At 40.1% G+C, this 23,283-nt stretch overlaps 1 protein-coding gene across 1 annotated transcript in view; it reads right to left on the reverse strand.

Moving 5' to 3' along the window:
• The window catches only part of EPG5 (ectopic P-granules 5 autophagy tethering factor), a 130,119-nt gene that overhangs the window by 41,313 nt on the left and 65,523 nt on the right, over positions 1-23,283 (reverse strand). Inside the window, exons 25-29 of the mRNA XM_068993663.1 lie at positions 22,061-22,205; positions 18,298-18,469; positions 16,816-16,978; positions 2,331-2,473; positions 693-849 (exon numbers count right to left, since the gene is read on the reverse strand). Coding sequence (XP_068849764.1) covers positions 693-849; positions 2,331-2,473; positions 16,816-16,978; positions 18,298-18,469; positions 22,061-22,205 — 780 coding nt within the window. The remainder of the gene's footprint in view (positions 1-692; positions 850-2,330; positions 2,474-16,815; positions 16,979-18,297; positions 18,470-22,060; positions 22,206-23,283) is intronic.

A 23,283-nucleotide genomic window follows, 5' to 3' on the forward strand; every position in this document is an offset into this window, starting at 1 on the left:
ATCCAATAAATAGCCACTCATTTAATTGAATCTGAAGGAAAGTACATGGTAGTATTTCTATATTTTCCAGCAAGTGGCATTCCTTGCTTTAATGACACATTTCATAAATCTGCATGGATTCACTGCCCTTGTCCTTTTTATATATCTATATATTTAAGGGTTAAGTCAAGTAGATAAATTGTGAGTAGCAACTGAGAGGCAGCAGTGGAGAGGTGAAGCAAGCACTGAACGTTGAGTCAGAAGACCTGGGGTCCCTCTTGCCTCCGGGGCTCACCAGCTGTATTTCTTAGGCAAGTGACTCAATCTTTAGGAGACTAGTTTTTCTCATCTTTAACACTGAAATACTATCAATCACACAGAGTCATTGAAAGGATGAAATAAAATAATGAATCAAAAGGCATTTTATAAACAATACTCTGAGTAATACTATTATTAACACCAACAGCATACAATACAATTTGACATCTCCCTGGAGACTTTCATATATTAATAATTTAACATCTTTTTCTGAAAAAGCAGAATTCCATACCGGCAATTCTAACCACATCTTGAGAAGTCAACAATTCAAAGGGGCTTCTGACTTAGGTAAGACTCTGAGTCTGTAAGTGTGGCGTCAACTCTGATTATATCTAAGAGGACACTGTAGGGACTCATCATATGTAAATAAGGCTAAAAACACAGGATAACCTTACCTGTCCCAAGATCTCAATGCATGAAGTGAAGAACTGCCTTGTGGGAGGATGACGCTGGGTCTCATCACTGACATAATCCACAACAGTAAAGAAGAGGCTGATGCCAATCTTCTGAACCCCAGGGGTGGGCTGCGACTGGTAGGCATTCACTAAGGCCCTGTGGGAAAACACTGGTAAGGCTACTGGTCCAGAGTAAGAGAATTCAGACCCATGGTGTTTCTCTGATACTCTCATTTCTCAGCAATATCCTTAAGAGTTCTGAGAGCCGCACACAAATGTCACTTTAGAAATATTTCACAGGATAGCTTACAACTTGACCCAACAACTTATTTTCAACACAGAGAAATGCTTCTATGTCCTCCTGGGGTGAGGGTGGGGTCATTAGCCTTTATTAACATTAAGTATTTTCATATGTCAAAGCCAAAGTGTGCTAGTCACTCAGTCATGTCCAGCTCTTTGTGACCCCATGAACTGCAGCCCACCAGGCTCCTCTATCCATGGAATTCTCCAGGCAAGAATATTGGAGTGGATAGCCATTCCCTTCTCCAGAGAATCTACTCAACTCAGGGATCGAACCTGGGTCTCCTGCATTGCAGGCAGATTCTTTATTCCCTGAGCCACCAGAGAAGCCCAACAACTTATTTTCAATACACAGAAATGATTTTATGTCCTCCTGGAGGGAGGAAAATCAGCCTTTATTAACATTAAATATTTTCATAGTTGTATGAAATCCACAATTTTACATCCAATTTTTCCAAATAATCCAACTAATCCAAATATTACTCAATGTTGTATATTACATAAATACATGTTTTTAAAAATAAGAACCTTGATTTCTCTAAATTTTAAAATCTAAAACAATGACTTAGGTTGAAGAAAAAGATTTTTGTATAAAATAAGATCCTAATATAAATGATATCTCTTCTAATTCTTACTCTGTTTTGAGTTTCTTTTCTAGAAAAAGAAACAGCAACCTCTTGTTCACCTTATCTCCTCCTCCTTCCCAGACCCTTCCAATCTAACCCACAAAAGGTGTCAATGCCCCCGTCCACACCACCATCCTAATCTACAGGGGGATTTGTTGCTGGTGAGTCAATTTCTCCTTTCCCAGGTAATATCCTGGTGGCTTTGAGCTCCAAAAGAAACCACCATGGATGGTCAGATGCAAGCCGGCAACTACCCTTGTGAGCCCTGAGCAATTCCACTGCAAACTTTGCTCAGTAATCTGAACTGATGATGATGACTTCCTGAGTAAATGTGCCTTTAATATAAAGCTTAAGCATTCAATCTCTCCAGGTTAAATTCTAATGTAATGTATAACCTCCTAATTCAAGGGTCAGCAAAATTATTCTATAAAGAAACGGCCAGTAAATATTTTAGCTTTATGGGCTATAAATTGTCATAACATTCAATCCCGCCATTGGAACATAAAAGCCATACACATTAAATAAGTACATGGGCATGGTTACATCACAATAAAACTTTACTTATAAAAATAGATGGCAGGTCGGATTTGGTCCAAAGGCTGCTAATTCCTATACTAGTTAATTAGTAGGTGACTGGGGGGATAGTAGCAAGTATGATTGCTAGCAGTAATAACTAACTAGTATTTTAAGTTATAGCGCCCTCAAAACTTACGTAATCAAGTTTTCAGCATGCACAGCAGCCTCCACAATGTTAAGTGACGGTGGTTTAGCAGCTTCTGCTTGCAACTGCTTCACTTCTTTTCGCAAAACATGAAGCTGTTGGCTTATTGCTTCATTCTTATGCATACCTTCAAACTAAGAAAAATTAGAGTGGTCAACAGATTTATATTTGCCCCTACAGGTTCCTAGAGCAGAAACTTTATTACAAATATACTGGGTATTTGATAGACAGAATATTATTACAACTAATACTGTAACTCAAAATTCTCAGTTGAACCTGAGGAAGATGGGGGAAAAAATGTCAAAAAAACTATTTAAGAATCTCAAGCTTTTCATGAAGAATCAAACTTGAATTAGTTTGTTGCTGGTTCAGAGCTTTTTTTTGGTAGGCTATGTTCTATGCCATTTCAATGCTCCAATTCTCATCAAAAATAAATGCAATGGCTTCCACCACTCGGGCTTTTCTTGAGGCACATCAAACCCCCTTCTGTGGACCATCCCTCCCCAGAGCTCCTGACCCAGAAACACACATAATTTGACACTGGGGCTGCAGGTCTCATCTGCACAAAACCATAAAAAGAGGAGGACACAAACCTGTTAATAAAACAACTGGAGGAAGAAAAGATATATATTTATAAAAGAAACACCAAAAATATGATAAAATGTGAGAAATGACCAAATCAGTTGCATGCTGAGGAAGGAGCAATTGACTAATTCAGTGGTTCTTGAAATCTGGTCTTTTGATAGAGTTTTACTGGTTCTCAGCAAAGACGTGAAAAATAAGAACTTATTGAGGTTTAAAAAAAAAAACTAAAGTTATTTCAATTTTTTAGAACTATCCTATCAAGATGGTAGAGTAGAAGGACATGTGCTCATCTTCTCCTGCGAGAACACCAAATTGCAACTAGCTACTGAACCATCACTGACAGGAGTATTTTAGAATTTACCAAAAAAAGGATACTCCACGTCAAAGAACAAAGGAGAAGTGGCAATGAGTCGGTAGGAGAGATGCAATCGCATTTAAATCAAACCCTACACCCTCCAGAGATTCTTGGAGGGCACAAATACTTGTGCGCACCAGGACGTGGGGTAAAGGGGCAGTGACCCCCACAGACTTAGCCAGACCTGCCTGTGAGTGTTTGGGGATCTTGTGTGGAGGTGCTGGTCAACAATGGATGCCACAGGGACAGGGACACTGGCAGCGGCAGTTCTGGAAAGCCTGTGTCCTTTTGGAGGACAACTCCAGCCCTACCATAGAGACTGGGCCGCCTCAGGCCAAACAACTAACAGGGAGGGAGCACAGCTCCACCCATAAGTAGAAAACTGGATTAAAGATTTACAGAACAAGACCCTGCTCACCACACCAAGATTCAGTTTTACCCACAGCCAGTCCCTCCCATCAGGGAGTTTGCACAAGCCTCTTAACCTCATCCATCAGAGGGCAGACAGAATAAGCAAGAACTACAATCCCATGGCCCCTAGAATGAAAACCACAATCATAGAAAACTAACCAAAATGGTCACATGGATCCAGCCTTGTGTAACTCAATGAAGCTATGAGCCATGCAGGGCAGGGCCACCCAAGGTAGATTGGACATGAAGGAGAGTTCAGAAAAAGATGGTCTACTGGAGAAGGGATTGGCAAACCACTTCAGTATTCTTATCTTGAGAATCCCATAAACAGTATGAAAGGGCAAAAAGATAGGACACCATAAGATAAGACTCCCAGGTCAGCATGTGTGCAATATGCTGTGTTAGTCACACTACAGTCGTGTCCAACTCTGTGCAACCCCATAGACAGCAGCCCACCAGGCTCCCCCGTCCCTGGGATTCTCCAGGCAAGAACACTGGAGTGGGTTGCCATTTCCTTCTCCAGGAATATATGTCCAATATGCTACTAGGGTATATTGGAAATCTGGTCCCATCACTTCATGACAAACAGAAGGGGGAATAGTGGAAGCAGTGACAGATTTTCTCTTCTTGAGCTTCAAAATCACCACAGATGGTGACTGTAGCCATGGAATTAGAAGATGCTTACTTCTTGGAATAAAGGCTATGAGAAACCTAGGCAGTGTACTAAAAAGCAAAGACATCACTTGCCAACAAAGATCTGTATAGTCAGAGCTATGGTTTGTCCATGGTAGTCATGTACAGATGTAAGAGTTGGACCATAAAGAAGCCTGATCACTGACGAATTGATGCTTTCAAATTCTGGTGGTGGAGAAGGCTCTTGAGAGTCCCTCAGACAGCAAGGAGATCAACCAGTCAATCCTAAGGGAAATCAATGCTGAATATTTATTGAAATGACTGGTGTTGAAGCTGAAGGTCCAATTCTTTAGCCACCTGATGCAAAGAGCTGACTCATTAGAAAAGATCCTGATGCTGGGAAAGATAGAGGGCAGGAGGAAAAGGGGTTGACAGAGGATGACATGGTAGGATGGTATCATTAATTCAATGCACATGAATTAGGGCGAACTCCAGGAGATGGCAAGGGACAGGGAGGCCTGACATGCTGCAGTCATGGGGTCGCTAAGAATCAGACATGACTGAGCAACTGAACAACAACAATGCTACTGGGGAAGAGCAGAGAAATAACTAGAAAGAATGAAAGGGTGAGCCGAAGTGGAACTGATGTCCAGTTGTGGATGATGTGTCTGGTGGTGAAAGTAAAGTCCAATACTGTAAAAAACAATATCATAGAAACCCGGAATGTTATGTCCGTGAATCAAGGTAAACTGGATGTGGCAAAGGCAAAAGTGAACACTGACATTTTAGGAATCAGTGAACTAAAATGGATGCAAATGGACAAATTTAATTTAGATGACCATGATATCTACTACTGTGGGCAAGAATCCCTTGGAAAAAAAAAGAGTAGCCCTTACAAGTCAACAAGAGTCCAGAATGCAGTACTTGGGTGCCATCTCAGAAATGACAAAATGATCTTGGTTCCTTTCCAAGGCAAACAATTCAGCATCACAGTAATCAAAATCTACGTCCTAACCCTGGTAACTCAGCTGGTAAAGAATCTGTTTGCAATGCAGGAGACCCCTGTTCAATTCCTCAGTCAAGAAGATCCACTGGAGAAGGGATATGCTACCCACTCTAGTATTCTTGGGCTTCCCTGGTGGCTCAGCTAGTAAACCATCTGCCCACAATGCAGGAGACCTGGGTTCAATCCCTGGGTTGGGAAGATCCCCTGGAGAAGGGAACGGCTACCCACTCCAGTATTCTGGCCTGGAGAATTCCATGGACAGAAGAGCATGGAGGGCTACAGTCCATAGCGTCTCAAAGAATCAGACACGACTGAGTAACTTTCACTTTCCACTTTCACTTTTCACACCCCAACCCCTAAACCTGAAGAAGCTGAAATCGAACAGTTCTATGAAGACCTGCAAGACCTTCTAGAACTAACATAAAAAATGATATCCTTTTCATCATAGAGATTGGAGTGCAAAAGTAAGAAGTCAAGAGATACCTGAGGCAAGTTTGGCCTTGGAGTACAAAATGTAGCAGGGCAAAGGCTAACAGAGTTCTCTTTGCCAAGAGAACATACTGGCATACATAGACAATACCAGATGGTCAATACTGAAATCAGATTAATTATATTCTTTGTAGCTGAAGATGGAGAAGCTTTATACAGTCAGCAAAAACAAGACCTAGGGCTGACTGTGGCTCAGATCATGACTCCTACTGTAAAATTCAGACTTAAATTGAAGAAAATAGGGAAAACTACTAGGCCATGCCTAAATCAAATCCCTCATGATTATACAACGGAAGTGACAAACAGATTCAAGGGATTAGATCTGATAGACAGTATGCCTGAAGAACTATGGACAGAGGTTCATAACACTGTACAGGTGGTGGTGACCAAAATCATCCCAAAGAAAAAGAACTGAAAGACAGCAAAATGGTTGTCTTGAGGAGGCCTTACAAATAGCTGAGAAAAGAAGAGAAGTGAAAGGCAAAGGAGAAAGGAAAAGATATCCCCAACTGAATGCATAATTTCAGAGAATAGCAAGGAGAGATAAGAAAGCATTCCTCAGTGATCAATGCAAAGACATAGAGGAAAACAACAGAATGGCAAACACTAGAAATCTCAAGAACACTGGAGATATCAAAGGAACACTTCATGCAAAGATGGGCCCAATAAAGGACAGAAATTGCAAGGACCTAACAGAAGCAGAAAAGATTAAGAAGAGGTGGCAAGAATACACAGAAAAACTGTACAGAGATAAATCCAAGCACCTATGGACACCTTGTCTTTGACAAAGGAAGCAAGAATATACAATGGAGAAAAGACAATCTCTTTAATAAGTGGTGCTGGGAAAACTGGTCAACCACTTGTAAAAGAATTAAACTAGAACACTTTCTAACACCATACACAAAAATAAACTCAAAATGGATTAAAGATCTAAACGTAAGACCAGGAACTATAAAACTCCTAGAGGAGAACATAGGCAGAACACTCTCCAACATAAATCACAGCAGGATCCTCTATGACCCACCTCCCAGAATATTGGAAATCAAAGGAAAAATAAACAAATGGGACCTAATTAAACTTAAAAGCTTCTGCACAACAAAGGAAACTATAAGCAAGGTGAAAAGACAGCCTTCAGAAGGGGAGAAAATAATAGCAAATGAAGCAACTGACAAACAAATAATCTCAAAAATATACAAGCAACTCCTGCAGCTCAATTCCAAAAAAATAAATGACCCAATCAAAAAATGGGCCAAAGAACTAAATAGACATTTCTCCAAAGAAGACATACAGATGGCTAACAAACACATGAAAAGACGCTCAATATCACTCATTATCAGAGAAATGCAAATCAAAACCACAATGAGGTACCATTTCATGCCAGTCAGAATGGCTGCGATTCAAAAGTCTACAAGCAATAAATGCTGGAGAGGGTGTGGAGAAAAGGGAACCCTCTTACACTGTTGGTGGGAATGCAAACTAGTATAGGTACTATGGAGAACAGTGTGGAGATTCCTTAAAAAACTGGAAATAGAACTGCCTTATGACCCAGCAATCCCACTGCTGGGCATACACACTGAGGAAACCAGAATTGAAAGAGACACGTGTACCCCAATGTTCATCGCAGCACTGTATATAATAGCGAGGACATGGAAGAAACCTAGATGTCCATCAGCAGATGAATGGATAAGAAAGCTGTGATACATATATACAATGGAGTATTACTCAGCCATTAAAAAGAATACATTTGAATCAGTTCTAATTGTGGATGAAAGGTGGATGAAACTGGAGCCTATTACACAGAGTGAAGTAAGCCAGAAAGAAAAACACCAATACAGTATACTAACGCATATATATATGGAATTTAGAAAGATGGTAATGATAATCCTGTATGCGAGACAGCAAAAGAGACACAGATGTATAGAACAGTCTTTTGGACTCTGTGGGAGAGGGAGAGGGTGAGATGATTTGGGAGAATGGCATTGAAACATGTATAATATCATATATGAAACAAATTGCCAGTCCAGGTTCAATGCATGATACTGGATGCTTGGGGCTGGTGCACTGGGACGACCCAGAGGGATGGTACAGGGAAGGAGGAGGGAGGGGGGTTCAGGATGGGGAACACATGTATACCTGTGGTGGATACATGTTTATGTATGGCAAAACCAATACAATATTATAAAGTAATTAACCTCCAATTAAAATAAATAAATTTATATTAAAAAAACTAAAAAAGAAATAAACAATGAAAAACAAAAAGAACTGTACAAAAAAGGTCTTAATGACCTGGATAGCCATGATAGTGTGATCACTCACCTAGAGCCAGATATCCTACAGCCAGATATCCTCAAGTGGGTCTTAGGAAGTATAAAGCTAGTGGAGTTGACAGAATTCCAGCTGATCTAGTTCAAATTCTAAAAGATGATGCTGTTAAAGTGTTGCACTCAATATGCCAGCAAATTTGGAAAACTTAGTGGCCACAGGACTGAAAAAGTCAGTTTTCATCCCAATCCCAAAGAAGGGAAATGCCAAAGAATGCTCAAACTACCACACAACTGCACTCATTTCACATGCTAGCAAGGTAATGCTCAAAATCCATCAAGGCAGGTTTTAGCAGTACATGAACTGAGAACTTCCAGATGTACAAGCTGGATTTAGAAAAGGCAGAGGAACCAGAGATAAAATAGCCAACATCCAATGGATCACGGGAAAAGCAAGGGAATTTCAGAGAAACATCTATTTCTGCTTCACTGACTACATGGATCACAACAAACTGGAAAAACCTTAAAGACATGGGAATACCAGACCACCCTACCATGCCTCCTAAGACCACCTTACCATGCCTCCTAAGACCACCTTACCATGCCTCCTAAGAAACCTGTATGCAGCTCAAGAAGCAAGAGCTAGAACCGGACATGGAACAATGGACTGGTTCAAATTGTGAAATGAGTACATCAAGGCTGTATGTTGTCACTCTGCTTGTTTAACTTATATGCAGAGTACATCAGGGGAAGTGCCAGGCTGGATGAATCACAAGCTGGAATTCAGACTGCCAGGTGAAATATTAACAACTTCAGATATGCAGATGATACCACTCTAACAGCAGAAAATGAAGAAGAACTAAAGAGCCTCTTGATGGGTGTGAAAGAAGAGAGTGAAAAAACTGGCTGAAAATTCAACATTCAAAAAACTAAGATTATGGCATCTGGTCCCTTCAATTCATAGCAGATAGATGGGGAAAAAATGGAAACAACAGCAGATTTTATTTTCTTGGGCTCCAAAATCACTGCAGATGGTGACTGCAGCCATGAAATTAAAAGACACTTGCTCCTTGGAAGTAAAGCTGTGACAAACCTAGACAGTGTATTACAAAGCAGAGAGACATCACTTTGCTGACAAAGGTTGGTATAGTCAAAGACGACTGGTTTTTCCAATAGTTGTGTACAGATGTGAGAGCTGGACCATAAAAAAGGCTGAGTGCTGAAGAACTGATGTTTTCAAACTATGGTGCTCTCGAGACAAGACTCTTGACAGTCCCTTGGATAGCAAGGAGATCAAACCAGTCAATCCTAAAGGAAATCAACCCGAATATTTATTGGAAGGACTGATGCTAAAGTTCCAATACTTTGGCCACCTGATGCAAAGAGCCAACTCATTGGAAAAGACCCTGATACTGGGAAAGACTGAGGGCAGGAGAAGAGGGCAACAGAGAATGAAATGGTTGGATGGCATCACTGACTCAATGAACACGAGCTTGAGCAAACTCAGGGAGTTAGTGAAGGACAGGGAAGCCTGGTGTGCTACAGTTCATCAGGTCGCAAACAGTTGGACATGACTTAGTGATTGAGCAACAACAATCCTTTATTTCAGATTATGTCTTTCTTAGTTGAGGGGGTTGTTAATATCCCTTTCTCTAATTAACTGAATGGTGACCTAAGTGATAACAACTTGGTTTGTGCATTTTTAATGTCCTTTTTGGCCTGTACATAGATGCAGAGAATAGCCTAGGCCCATGTTGCAGCCCGAAGACAGAATCAGTGTAGCAGCTGTGGGGACAGGAGGAGAGAGGGACAGCAAAGGGGAGCTCAGCCAAGTAGGGAGTCAGGGCTGAAAACTGCAATGTAATCAGACTGGGAAGCAAAGGGGCCTGTGTTAGGGAGACCTTTAGAGCTGGCAAGGGAATTGGGACTTATCTTGCAGGCATGGCAGGAAATGCTGAAAAGACCAGAACATTTAGAAGGCAGGAATTTTAAACCCTCCAGTCTCTCTACATGGTCTTCCCCAATCACATGGGTGAGCAGTAAAGGCTACATTTTCCTTTATATGCACCTTCCCAAACCCAGGCCTCAGCCACCACCACAGTGATATCCCCACCAGGCTTATTTTCATAAATTCCAGATCAAATGCTCCCAAAGTACAATGGTCCTGCTTGTTTTGCTTTGCATAGCAGCCCAGTGCAGCTCAACTCTAACAGATGATATGCTGACCACCTACTTTTATGATCATGATAATAACTCTTCCATAAAGCTCACCAATGTTGTGTTAAAAATCGTCACAAAACTTTTCAAGGATAAGCCGTTATCATGAATCAAAAGGCAGAAAAGTGCCTCTCCAAGAAAATGTAATGATAATCACGATTTATTTTTATTATTGGAGAAACAAAAGATTAAAGACAGTAAACTGTTTCCAGTAAACCACATAATGAACCAATACAAATACTTTATTTCAAATCTTTCAAGTAACAGGCCAATGTTTAATAGCCCAAAATGTGTTAAGAATATGTGCATTGGCTTTTTCGCAAATTTGTCACCAACTACAATTAGACTGGGTCTTTGAGAGTCACGGCCCTTGGCTGACCTGGAGAGCAAGCAGCCAAAGAGAGGGAAAGAAAGAATCTGAGAGGAGGAAGAAAGACAGCAAGAATGAAGAGGCGTGGAAAGACAATGAGTAGGGAAGAAGAGGGCTCACTTAACAGGGAAATGCCGAGAGATGAGACTAAGAGCACTCTCTGACTCCAACTTTAAAACCACCACTCCATGTTGGAGAAATGACTTAATGCTAAAGAGTAAGGAAATTAATTAGTTCAGGAAAGTTCAGACTTCTCACAAAAACATCCCCGAATTATCATAATTTCCTAGTTTACCTGTTTTTGTTCATAGCTCCCACCTCATTAAAAAGTTTTCTTTTCTTACTAGACTGGAGGTGAGAGAGACTGAATGATCACCAGCTCACAATTACAAGTTGTAGACAAAAAGCAGCATGTTGGAAGCCCTTCCATTTGAGTCATTTTAAGTAGACAAAGAAATCCAAAAGTTGCATAAACATGTGCTTCAGTAAATTGTTAAAATAATCTGAGGCCCTCAGGAGATCTTTCATTTCTAGAAATGAGCAAATTTTTCACATGATCATAAATCAATCCTGGGCCCAGCAAACATGCCCCACAATACCAAAGTACAACAAAAGGAACCCTATTATAAATCACCCCATTTCCTCAGGGAATATCACTGAATGATTAGAGGCTTCTGTTAAGAGAGGCAACCACAGAAGAGGCACGTCCCACTTGCCATAAAATATCTTTGGCTTCTGTATACCCCAAACAAGCTATACATAGTTCAAACATTTGCAGACAACTGGAAATTTCCAGGGCTTTCCCTCACAGAAAATTCCATTAAGCAGTAATATATTTTCATGACATAATTTGAAACCCTTACAAAAGAGCCATTCAAAATTACACTTAAAATATATGTTTTAATTTTAAAATTTACACTGGAAATAAAAAATCATTTCCCATGAAATCACAGAAAAAGAAGCAATTCTATCACACTAACACAGAAAGAAAAGGATACTATGTTAATTCAAATAAGATCTGACTATCATGATCAACTCGTCTTCGAAATCAGAGCTGAAACAGCTAAAGCAAATGGCCTAGTCATTTCCCAATACTGAATGGAAAAAGCAAAACTCTTGATTCCAACTGAACCACTTACTAACTGTGTGACTCTGGCAAGGTTCCAAGCCTCTCTCAACCTGCTTCATCTTCCTCATTCTGTGAAGCTCAAGTGAGATAATGTAAGGAAAGTCCCTAGCAGATTACCTGGGATATGAGAGTACCGAAGCAAGGGACAAGAAATACCAGGCTGAGAAATAAAGCAATGCACTGAGGTATGACCATCCTTACCACTTTCCAAGACTGAATGCCCAGGAGAAGCCTGTGCACTTAAAAAAGTAAGTGTAGAAGTGTGCATTGTTTAAGTTGGGATTTTGTAGAAAGCATCAAGCTGGTATATTAAGCATTAAATTGGCCAAGGGTAAGCAGAATCAAAAGTGACTGCCAATTTCTGGTAGTAAAAAGTTCCAATTTCCATGTCTTCCACAGTCAAATAATATCTTCAGGGAGACTATTATGAAGAGTTTGTATCCTCTTCATTTCTTCAAACACATTCTTTCCGTGGCACTGACTGTGTGAGACACTGACAATATAAACATGAAAAAGACAAGATCCTGACCTGCAGCTAACAAACTGTATTAACAGCTACAGAAGTAGTAACACAAAACAAGTTATAATACAACCTAGCAAGTGTTGCGCTTGTGGCTTTCACTGACTGATTCAGGGGTGCTAGAAGCACCTATCATGTGCCAAGAGCAGTGCTAGGTGGTACAGGTACAGAGACGAATAATGACAGGAACTCTACTTACCAAAGAGGTCACAGTCTAGTAGGAAAAAGAGCAGGTGACTATGACAGCATTTCTCCCCAAGCTGTGATGAGAGGAAGGAGTATCTCAGTCTGACTAGAAGAGTCCAGAAAGACCTCAAGAAAAGATGCTGACTGAACCAAGGAATGAAAGGATGAGCAGGAGCCTAGACAGGAGTCGGGGAGAACAGACAACAGCACAGGGCTGAGAACAAAAGAATGTGCACGTCACCTCTGCAGAACAGAAAAGGAGCAAGCTGCTCAAAAACTGAAGGTTGAGGGCGTGAGAGAGGGTAAATGACGTGCCAGAAAAGATCAAGAACAGATTATGAAGGGTCCTAAAAGACCTAAGTACTAGAGAACCATCACACCAGGGAAGCCAGTGACTCAGTGGTAAAGACACTACCTGCCAGTGCAGGAGTGCAGGAGACACAGGTTCGATCCCTGGGTTGGGAGGACCCCTTGGAGGAGGGCATGGCAACCCACTCCAGTATCCTTGCCTGGAGAATCCATGGACAGAGGAGTCTCGTGGGCTACAGTCCATGGGGTTGCAAAGAGTTGAACACAAATGAACAACTGAGCATGCAAGAACTAACACGGGTTTTTAGCCTGGAAATGAGATCAGTTTGTGTTTTAAAAGATGAATGGGGAAAAATGAACTAGACAGGGAAAAACACTATGGACAGGAAGGCTGATATATCAGTTCAGGGGAGAAGTGGGCTGACCACAGGGCAATGTCAACACAAAGAAAGAAAGAATACATTCAAAGTTGTTTCAAAGGCAGAACCAACGTGACTTGGAAAGTGACTAGATGGGAAGTATAGGGGTGGAATTGCGGATGTGAATTCTGATGCCTAGGTCTTCATCTTGGGAGCCCAGGTAAGTGGAATTACAGAAAAAAATAGGTTTGAAGGATAAAGATGAGATTAGTTTGGGACCTACAGAGTTTGAGGTATCACTGGGGCATTGACAGGATGCTAAGTAAGCAAGAAGTCTAGACCTGGAACTCAAAAGAGAGAATTCTGGACTTGACAAACAGAACAGGGGTTATCAACAAATGGACTAACCTTTTAGGGGTCATGGTCTATTGAGGATCAACTTAATCTATGAACTCTCCAGAAAAAAAATTTTGTATACACTTTCAGGAGCTTCACTGACCCACAAAAGACCATTCACAAATCCTAAGTTAAGAACTCTAGCACAGACAGAAGACAAAAAGCAGCATATATTGCAGTGAAGCAGGGGATCAGGAGTAGAGCCAGGCACAACCAGTAATCCAAGCACTGAGCAGGTGAAGAGGAACCCTGGAAGAAACTAACAAGTGGCTACAGATAGAGGGAGACTAGAAGAGGCCTCACGACAGCATCAGCAGATGAGAGAATGATGTCAAACAGGATCAACACTGCTAGTCACACCCACGTATACATAACGGCTAGTTTCATGCAATTATATAATCTACCTCCTGTAGGAATACTCTCTCCCAGTGACAGTTTATTGATGAATCCATAAACACTCAGAACTCACTTTCCCTTTTCCTGACAAACACCTCTCTTCCTACAAACTAAAGTTATCCATTTGCATAATGGGTGACTTTAGATTCAAGTACAATCTTTAACAAAAAATCAGAGCAAACCTAACAGACTTGCATACATAATCTCCAAACTTCATGGCAGCTAGAGCTTCAATTTTCCTCTACTTTGCTTTCAGCCATAGACGAGGAGCAAAAAATAATTTTATCTTCAATTCCTAGACATTATAACCAGTAAGTACTGCCCAGGATAGCTGTAATTAGCAGTTACTATATAACCTTCCAAAGAAAGCCTACTTAAGCCTCAGACTACAAAAGTTGATTTCTGTCTTTACATTTTTAATGCCCCTGGCACATCAACATCATCAGGCAAAATAATGGCTGAAGTAGCCAGTACTGTTGATACTGATATTTCTAGGAGCCATCAGTGGAAGTTCCCAAGCTTCTGGACTTTTCCAAATGATGAGATTTCCCAAACTGAAAACTCACAGGGCAACAAGAAAGGTCAGCAGAAAATTAAAATGTGCTTTAAGAAAACTTGGATATTTCTAATGAGGTTATGGCCACAAAACACAGCTATTTTTTTCTCATTTTTTTTACTTCTTTCTTCAAGAGATCTTAGCATCTACCAATTTTACTTTTGAAAATAAGCATAAATATTTTTGTGTTGTCTGTAAAAGCAAAATCTAAACCATATTCATTTAATTCTTGTCATATATCATCTTCTTTCTGATCTCCCTTCAATCAAAATTACTTTGAAGGTATTTTAGAAAAGATGTAACTTTTTATTTCAGAATTAACAAACTAAAGGTTATAAAATGAATTTCAATTCAAGGGTGCAGATAAATCAAGATCATGATCCTTTTTTCTGAAAAAGACAAAAGGTCACAGGTAGGCTTAGAGCTAAAGCTCCCATGTCTGCTGGGTGGTATTTTCCATCGCAAGACCCTGCAAATTAGTAAGAAGTCACACAGTCAGACTTGTTCTTTGGCTGGGACAGCAAATATTTACAAATCTTAAAAGAGTAAGCTATTAGCCAGAACTGGAAAAACATATCTTTGTACTTATCTCAACAGTCACTTACAAAAATGCATTTTAGGAGAATTCCCTTCTCTGTATAGAATTAACAGCCTGACATAGATGTGTAATTTCAAAATATGGAAAAACACTGTATTTGTAAAAACACAGATTGGTAATAAAAGGTTCCTTTTTCATTACAACCAGAAGCATTTACAACCTTTTTCCCACCAACTCAAACTCCACCCTCAGCTGGCAAACTTTTCTTCCTGTTTTATTATTTTAGCAAGTGATCCTTCTTAAATACTTCTCTACCTCAGTCTTTCTAAAGCATTAGCAACCGAAGGAATAAACCACACTGAAACACACACACACACACACACAGAAAGAAAAGTAACTTCATAAAGCACCTGGCCAAAGATATTGTCTTAAGACTGAGGAATCTCACATTCCAGGTCAAGTTTCTTAAAAGATGCATACAACTATGTTGGAAAAAACAAAAATGAATTTTGAAAGTAATGAAAAATATGACTATAAAACTTATTTCAGAGAAAATAGTCTCCTAGAAGAGACTGATGAAAGCGACATTAGAATTGTTAGGACTGGCAAAAAAAGAAGGGACACTTTTGAAAGACAACCAAAAGTCAGAAAACTACATCCCCCAATTTGTAAAAGCTAACAAAAGAGAGGGGCTACTTTTGTGTGAGTGTAGTCAAGCAGCAGCCAGCACCCCTCTCTAAGCATTTCTTTCCCAGCTCAGGAAATTCTGAATTCACCTGCAGGAACAGCAAGCTGCACTGCCTAAGGAGCACGCACTCTGCCTGGGCCTTCCTGGTTTTGCCCTGCACTGGCACCGTCACTTTGGGCATGTAACTTAATTGCTCTTTGCCTGTATTTCTTCATCTGAAAAATACAGACAGAAAGAATATCCACCTTTTGGTGGTGTGGTGAGGATAAAATAAGTTATATAAAGTGTTTAGACAGTACCTTGCACAAATTAAGTGCTATGACATGGGGGCTAAAGCTAACCTTCCATTTGAAGTCTTTACAATGTCACAGACCCAACTTTGGTCTGCTGACAAGCTCCGCCCAAGTGATCTGCTTTCCACACGGCCCTCCTTCCTCTGTCTTCAGTGACTCCCCACTATGGGCAGCACACATCTTTACTCGGGAAGATCCCAGGTGATGATCCTTTCCAATGTGAGCTCCAACCTTTCCAACGTGAATTCCTACCACTACTCCCCAAGACAACTGAAAGAGACTGATCGAGCCACTGACCCCTGGATAGTGACTCCATTCCCACACTCTTCTCACTGAATCCAAACTATCATCACCAAAATCTTTTAAAAACCAGCTGGAGCCCCTCTCTCTTAGAATCATCTCAATGATTCCACTTTTCCTTGTATTTCTGTCTGTCTGTCCTGGAAGACTCATCAGCACTTATGGAAGTAAGTGATCAGCTTTGTGTGTAGCTTTGTGCTATACTAAATCGCTTCAGTCATGTCCGACTCTTTGTGATCCCATGGACTGTGGCCCGCCAGGCGCCTCTGTCCAAGAGATTCTCTAGGCAAGAATACTAGAGTGGGTTGCCATGCTCTTCTCCAGGGGACATTCCGGTATGGGCAGCTTCACTCTCCCCAAAACTATTAAATGTGGGACATGGATGATGTACTAAATATTTCTTTCAGTCTTTCTCAATGATATGCCAATATTAGGAACTCAAATGAAATTCTCTGAACTATGAGGAAACTCAGTCTTACTTGAACTGTTACCACTGCCGCTCCTTGGCACTTTTTACCACTAATGCCTCTGCACTCCAACTGTAGTGTGGTCTGTTCTTCTCGATTAACATACTGCTTGGGCATTGTGTCCAACAGTTCACTATCCAGCGCAACCTGCTGAGATTCCCGAAGAGCTGCAGTTCTGAAAAACATCATCAGGAGAAGTTATTTTAAAAGTCTTAGGAAAAACTTTATGATAAGTGATACAGGCTTCTAGTCACTCCCAGCCTGCATCGGTGAACAGTAACACACAAGAGTCTCACAGTAACAAGAGACCAAAAGTGTGTGCCAAGACTTACCCAAACCCTCTCCCTGGCAGTCCCTGGTTAACAAGAAAGTTAAGAAAGGAAGGAAAAGTATAACAACTTTTTAGCTGGAAACAAAGCTTCCATTTAAAATTTGTGTTATAGCAACAACATTGTTTCTTTTAATGAACCCTTAAGTACACAAGAACAAATGAGAATTTCATGCTAATTTAATCATCCTAAGGGGGAACCTTTTTTTAAGTACCAATGACTTCTTAAAGGTTCCCCTGGTACCTCAGTGGTACAGAATCCACCTGCCAATGCAAGAGACACAGGTTCAAGCCCTGGGTCAGGAAGATCCTCTAGAGAAGGAAACGGCAACCCACTCCAGTATTCTCGCCTGGGAAATCACATGGACAGAGAAGCCTGGCAAGCTTCAGTCCATGGGGTTGCGAAACAGTCAGACACAGTTTAGTGACTGAGCACTCACACAGTGACTTCTTAGGTATTAGCAACTCAAACTGACATGTGGAAGACCAGATAAGCAAGTTTTCAACACTGTCCTAACTGTATCATTTCAGTAATCTGCAAGGAGCCTGTGCGGTGTGGTGCAAGCAGCACACGTGACACGAATAAACCAAAACAACCAACGGAGAAAGGACCAATAACAGATGGATTCCTATGAGTTTTGCAAATTTAAACTCTTTCACTTTATAAGTGAAACAGACTTACTCCACACACACAATCCTCCTCACATGATCACAAGCTAGAATCAAAACAAACAACTGATCATTCTGTAGCCACCATGAACTCAGAATATTAAATGAGTATTTCCTACCCTTCCATCAAGTATCTATGTAATTTTTAAAAGAATTTGGACATTTAGAGAGCAAAGCAGTGACAAAAGATAATAAATCTCATTCTGTTCCCTTTGAACACCGTCTTTCCAATATTATATGGTTTCCTCAGGAGAAGTCTAAGAAAAAATTTAGCCGGCACTACTGACACAGAAATGAGTACATGAAAACCCACATAATTTCCATGTCAAATTAAAAGATTTGTCACTACCTGGTTAACTAAGATAACCATCTGAGCCAGTCTGGTCAAATTACCCTCGTGGTGAGAAGGCTAACGAGGAAGCCCTTTGAGGTACTACTCATCAGGATGTCACAGAAGCAAGCACACAACCATGATCCTGGAGAGTGTGTGGTCTTACCTAGCCTGCTGTTGCAGCAGATTCAGGTCTGTGCGCACCAGCTCGGTGGCATCCTTCTGACTCAGGAGCATGGCTGAGGAAATAACTGGCACAGGAGGCCTCATCAGGTGCAGAACAAGAGGAGGCTGGGGGTCCTCATGCTTCCGCAGGTTACTTAAAACTCTTTCTTTAGCTGAAAAAAAATTGTCATTTTGCTGATAATGGCTACTACTATGTCATAATGAACTACATAATTACATAGTTTGTTACCTTCATAAAGAATACTAAAGATCTGAAGAATAGCTCTTTAAATCACCAGAGACCTAAATGAATAAAATAATCTTTTGTTATTTGCAAGTTCTGAGGGATCACCCACTGGCCTAATAATATTCTACCAGGAACTGGAAGCTTGGGAGCATGTGGTATGATTAAATAGAATTACTATCCTCAAAAAGTCTTGATAGTTACAGAGCTACCAGTCACAATCTTAAATTATTACCCTAGACAGCTTTGCATGACATGCTAAGGTGTTACACCAGTGCAAAAGGGATCTAGTAAATGACTCTAAGCAAGGCTTGGAAAGACGGTGGCTATCATCTGGAGAGTAGAATGGGGAAATGGGGCAGGTAACCCAGTTAAGAGTTTAATGCAACCACAAGAAATAAACGAGAAAGAGGGATGGGCATTATGGAAGGAAGCTGAGTGAAGAGTACCATATTAGACCAAGGTTTGATTAGGGGGGCTGAGAACAGTAGAGTTAAATTGAATGAAGACATGGGCATAACCTCCTATAGAACTTATACAGTCATATAGTCGTTCATGGGCTTCCCTTGTGGCTCAGCTGGTAAAGAATCCACCTGCAATGCAGGAGACCTGGGTTCAATCCCTGGGTTGGGAACATTCCCTGGAGAAGGGAACAGCTGCCCACTCTAGCATTCTGGTCTGGGGAATTCCATGGACTGTCCATGGGGTCACAAACAGTCGGACACAATTGAATGACTTTCACTAAATAGTCATTCATTCATTCATTGATTCATTCACTCAAAAACTGATTTATGAGTCCAAATAAGAAGTCAGGCACCACACAAGATAAATCAAGGTAAATCTGTACCATGCAACTTTGCACTAGATTGCACATGGTCTCATACTGATCAATCCAACTTAAATGTTTACATTTCTGTTACTCAGTAGAGAGTTGAAACACAGTAGGTGTCTAATAAATTCCTATCTTCCCTACCTTTTTCTTCACTACCCTATCCACATACCACACAGCTCATGAAGAATGTGAAGAAAAATGCTGCCATGTAATATAATAGAAGCCAGGAAAGGTCAAGGGAATTTCAAGTCAATAAGTCAACAAAGTACTTAAGGGACTACACTGAACTTCCGATTTCATTCCAGATATAGCATTCAACTTTCTATTCTTGTTAAGAAAAATTAAAGAAAATTTAATAGCCATGACTTTACTTGGCATAAGAAAACTTGTATTGTTTGTAATCCAAACAAATGGAACTTAACATTCCAAACAGGTCAAGTACAGGACTGTCCCTTATAGCTGGGGTTTTTCCACTAGAACTACCAATCTATGCACAGAATGTAATAAGGCAGGATATTCACCACTGGGTAAGATTCCTATGTTCAAATTTCTTTCAAGAAACATTAGCTCGTAATTCTAAAGGAAAATGGGAGTGGGGAGGTGGAGAGGATCTTTTCCCATCCCAATATAACTTACTATGAAGGAAAAATCAGGAGTGATACTTTAAATACAAAATAAAAGAAAAATTCAGACCATATTTAACTATAATCACAACTCTGGACCACAACTGACAAAAAGTTATGAAGCCAACAAATTTGAGAAAAAGAAGGCGGTGTCACAAGTATACAATAAACTATGACATGCTACTGAAACTTTTCCTGTAATCATGATCACAAGTTCAATTGTTTGATATAATCATTACCTAACCTGCTCTCACCTGAGAAAAACCTGAAACTTATTGTTTACAAATCTAGGTCTTACTTTTATTTAGAACTGCAACGTGTACTGATTGCCAGAAATGAAATAAGGCAAATGGTGAAGAGCAGGGTCTCTGAAGCCTGCTCTTCAAAGTCCCAGCTTTGTGACTTGGGCAAGTTACGTAACTACTCTACACCTCAGGCTCCTTACCGGCTCCGTGGAGATAACCCTCCCAGGGCTGTTGGGAAGACTGAGTTAACGCATACAAAGACAGTACTTAGAACAAATTAAGGGCTTGATACGTTACTAGCTTACCTTCAGAAAAACAATCAGGCTTTTAGGGTAGGGTTAAGGCAATGTGAAAAAACAAGGGATGGGAGGACTTGAACAGACATTGAACAGCCTCCAGATCTATAAACATAACTCCTCCTCTCACTTAACAAACTTTCAGGACTAGAAAATGAGAACTGATATGGCTGGGTTGAGGACAACTTTTACACTTTCCCCTATACCTTCCGAAACTGTTTACTTTTTCCCAATGAGCTCATATAATTTTTATCACCCAAACAAAAAAAAAAAAAGCCTCTTATTTCAGGGAAAAAGGAGGGAGAAAAAGAAAAATTTTAGGTAAGATTGTTCTGCACCTTCATTTACAGATGAGTCAACTAAAAGCCAAGAGAGGTTCTTATTTTTTCCTGATCACACAGCTTGTTAGCGGCAGAGTTGGATCAAGAAGGTATTTTTACCTTTCTCTGAATCACCTCAGTGTTCTATTATACTACAGATTACAATATTTTGTTCAACAATTATATATATATCCTACATTTAAAAAATATATTCAGTAATTTAAATGATTAAGTGACTCCAAATATTATTTTCTAAAGTATGTCATCAACTTTGCAGGTTAAATGAGTTTTCGTGGCCTAGAATAGAAAACTAACAATTTATAAAACTGTTTCTCTAGAAAAATGCATTGTGAGAAACAGTTAACTTAGAAACTCTGGGAATATGATCCATCTGTATGGTTAAGAGTTTCAGATACACAGAAAAAGAGTTTATGAAAGAAAAAGACAGACTGCTCAATTTTAAAACTGCAAACCCAAAATAATTAAATTCTAGGTTGAACTTCAAATGTTCTAAGCTAACTGAAAAGTCTTTTTAAAGCATCATGGAGAACACATATCACAAACTACTTAATCACTTTCCCAATATTGATTTACAGGAAATACAGGAGACAAAAAAAAAAAAAGTTAAATTATACCACAAAGGTATAATCAGCAAAATGTAGACTGGGGGGAAACTCCATGGACTGTAGCACGCCATGTGTCTCAGTTTGGGCCAATGAGATGTAACTGGAAAGTGTATGAGGAGCTTCTTGAAAGGGTCCTTAAAAGAGGGAGACTTCCCTATCTGCTGAATGGAATGCAAATATGACAGTTTAAGCAGCCGTCTTGAACCATATGTGGATGCCTGATGTTAGAACAGTGAGACAGAAAGACAGAAGGAGCAGGGGTCCCTGAAGGCTTTCAGGTCATAAAGCTACTGCTCTGAACTGCTTGCCTCCAGACTTCTTTGACATAAACAAAAAAAATCCCTATCTTATTTGCATCCTCACTGTTTTTGGAGTTTCTCTCATTCATAGCATAACCTAACCCTAAGTAGTAGAGAAGTTAACAATGAATTCCTAAAAAAAAAAAAAAAAAAGGCAATTCTCACTGAGGGATATACTATATGAATCTTAACATTTAATGGCTCTGATTCACACTCACTCATTCATTCACCCATTCATTCACTCATTCAAAGGGTCTGATGCTCACTCATATAACTCACCCAATAAAGGATCAGTGAAGTCCAGCTGAACTGATGAACTGCAGGGTGCAGAATGGGACTCAAGCTTGGCCTGTGTCCACAGACCAACGGTTTCCTGAAACTCGTAATGTATGCGCTCCATGTTCAAATACTCCATCCACAGGTCCTAAAATGGAACCATTTAACTTTTAAGGATGAATCATATATTCACATATAAAACTATATATTTAACTCTAAAGTGAATCCAAAGTTTCAACATGAGGTGGTCCATTCCAGGTTCTCCAAGCATTAGGATGAATCACATTTAAAATGGGCATTCTCGGGAATTCCCTGGCATGGCAGTCCAGTGGTTAGGACTTCGTGCTTTCACTGCCAAGGGCCTGGGTTCACTCCCCGGTTGAGGAACTAAGATGCCAGAAGCCACGTAGTGCAGTCAAATAAATAAATAAAATTAGACACTCTAACAGTCTAAGGAATCTCAAAACTCTTTGATTATATAACACACTGAGAAAAAGTAATTTCAACAGCCCCACTAAATAGAGGCTGACAATTACAGAAAAATACTGAGAATTAACAATGGGTTCATTCTGTACTCAAAAGATTTCAGGACACCATGATCACTTATGTATTTTTCCTATTTCTCTGGCCCTACAATCTTAGCCTTGTTTTTCCATGTCTTAAATTTTCCTTTTCAGAATTCCATCCTGAGTTCTCTTCTTAATCCAAATACTCTATTGTCATTATACCCACATCTCCTACTGCCCCATTCCTGAACTACAGACAACTTTATATCCCTTCCCCACCAATTCCTGAATATGAGTTCTCCTTGAAGCCCCTCAGGCATTTTCTCTTCCAGTTTTGTAAATAGCATCTTTAGCTGCCCAAGCTACAAATTTGGAAGTCCTTGTATATCTTATCTACCCTATAAGTATATCAATCCTAATCAGAGAAGCCTACTGATTCTACTAATTAATTCTTCTATGTATTTTTAATTCATCCACTTGTTTAACCACTCCAGCTATTTCAAAAGCTCTCCAAAGACTTCCTGCTGATAACTTTCTGCCATTCCACATCACCATGCTTTCCTTTCAACTTGACAAACTCCCACCATTTTTTATGTAGGGCTCAGTTCAAGGTCACATTCCAGTCTCCGTCTGAATCACGTGCCATTCTTCCACCTTTGCAGATGAAACAGCACCCTGCACATTTCACTCCCACAGTCTTTATCACCAGATGTAATAATT

The sequence above is a fragment of the Capricornis sumatraensis genome, chromosome 21 (genome assembly GCF_032405125.1).
Source record: "Capricornis sumatraensis isolate serow.1 chromosome 21, serow.2, whole genome shotgun sequence".
Lineage (NCBI taxonomy): Eukaryota > Metazoa > Chordata > Mammalia > Artiodactyla > Bovidae > Capricornis > Capricornis sumatraensis.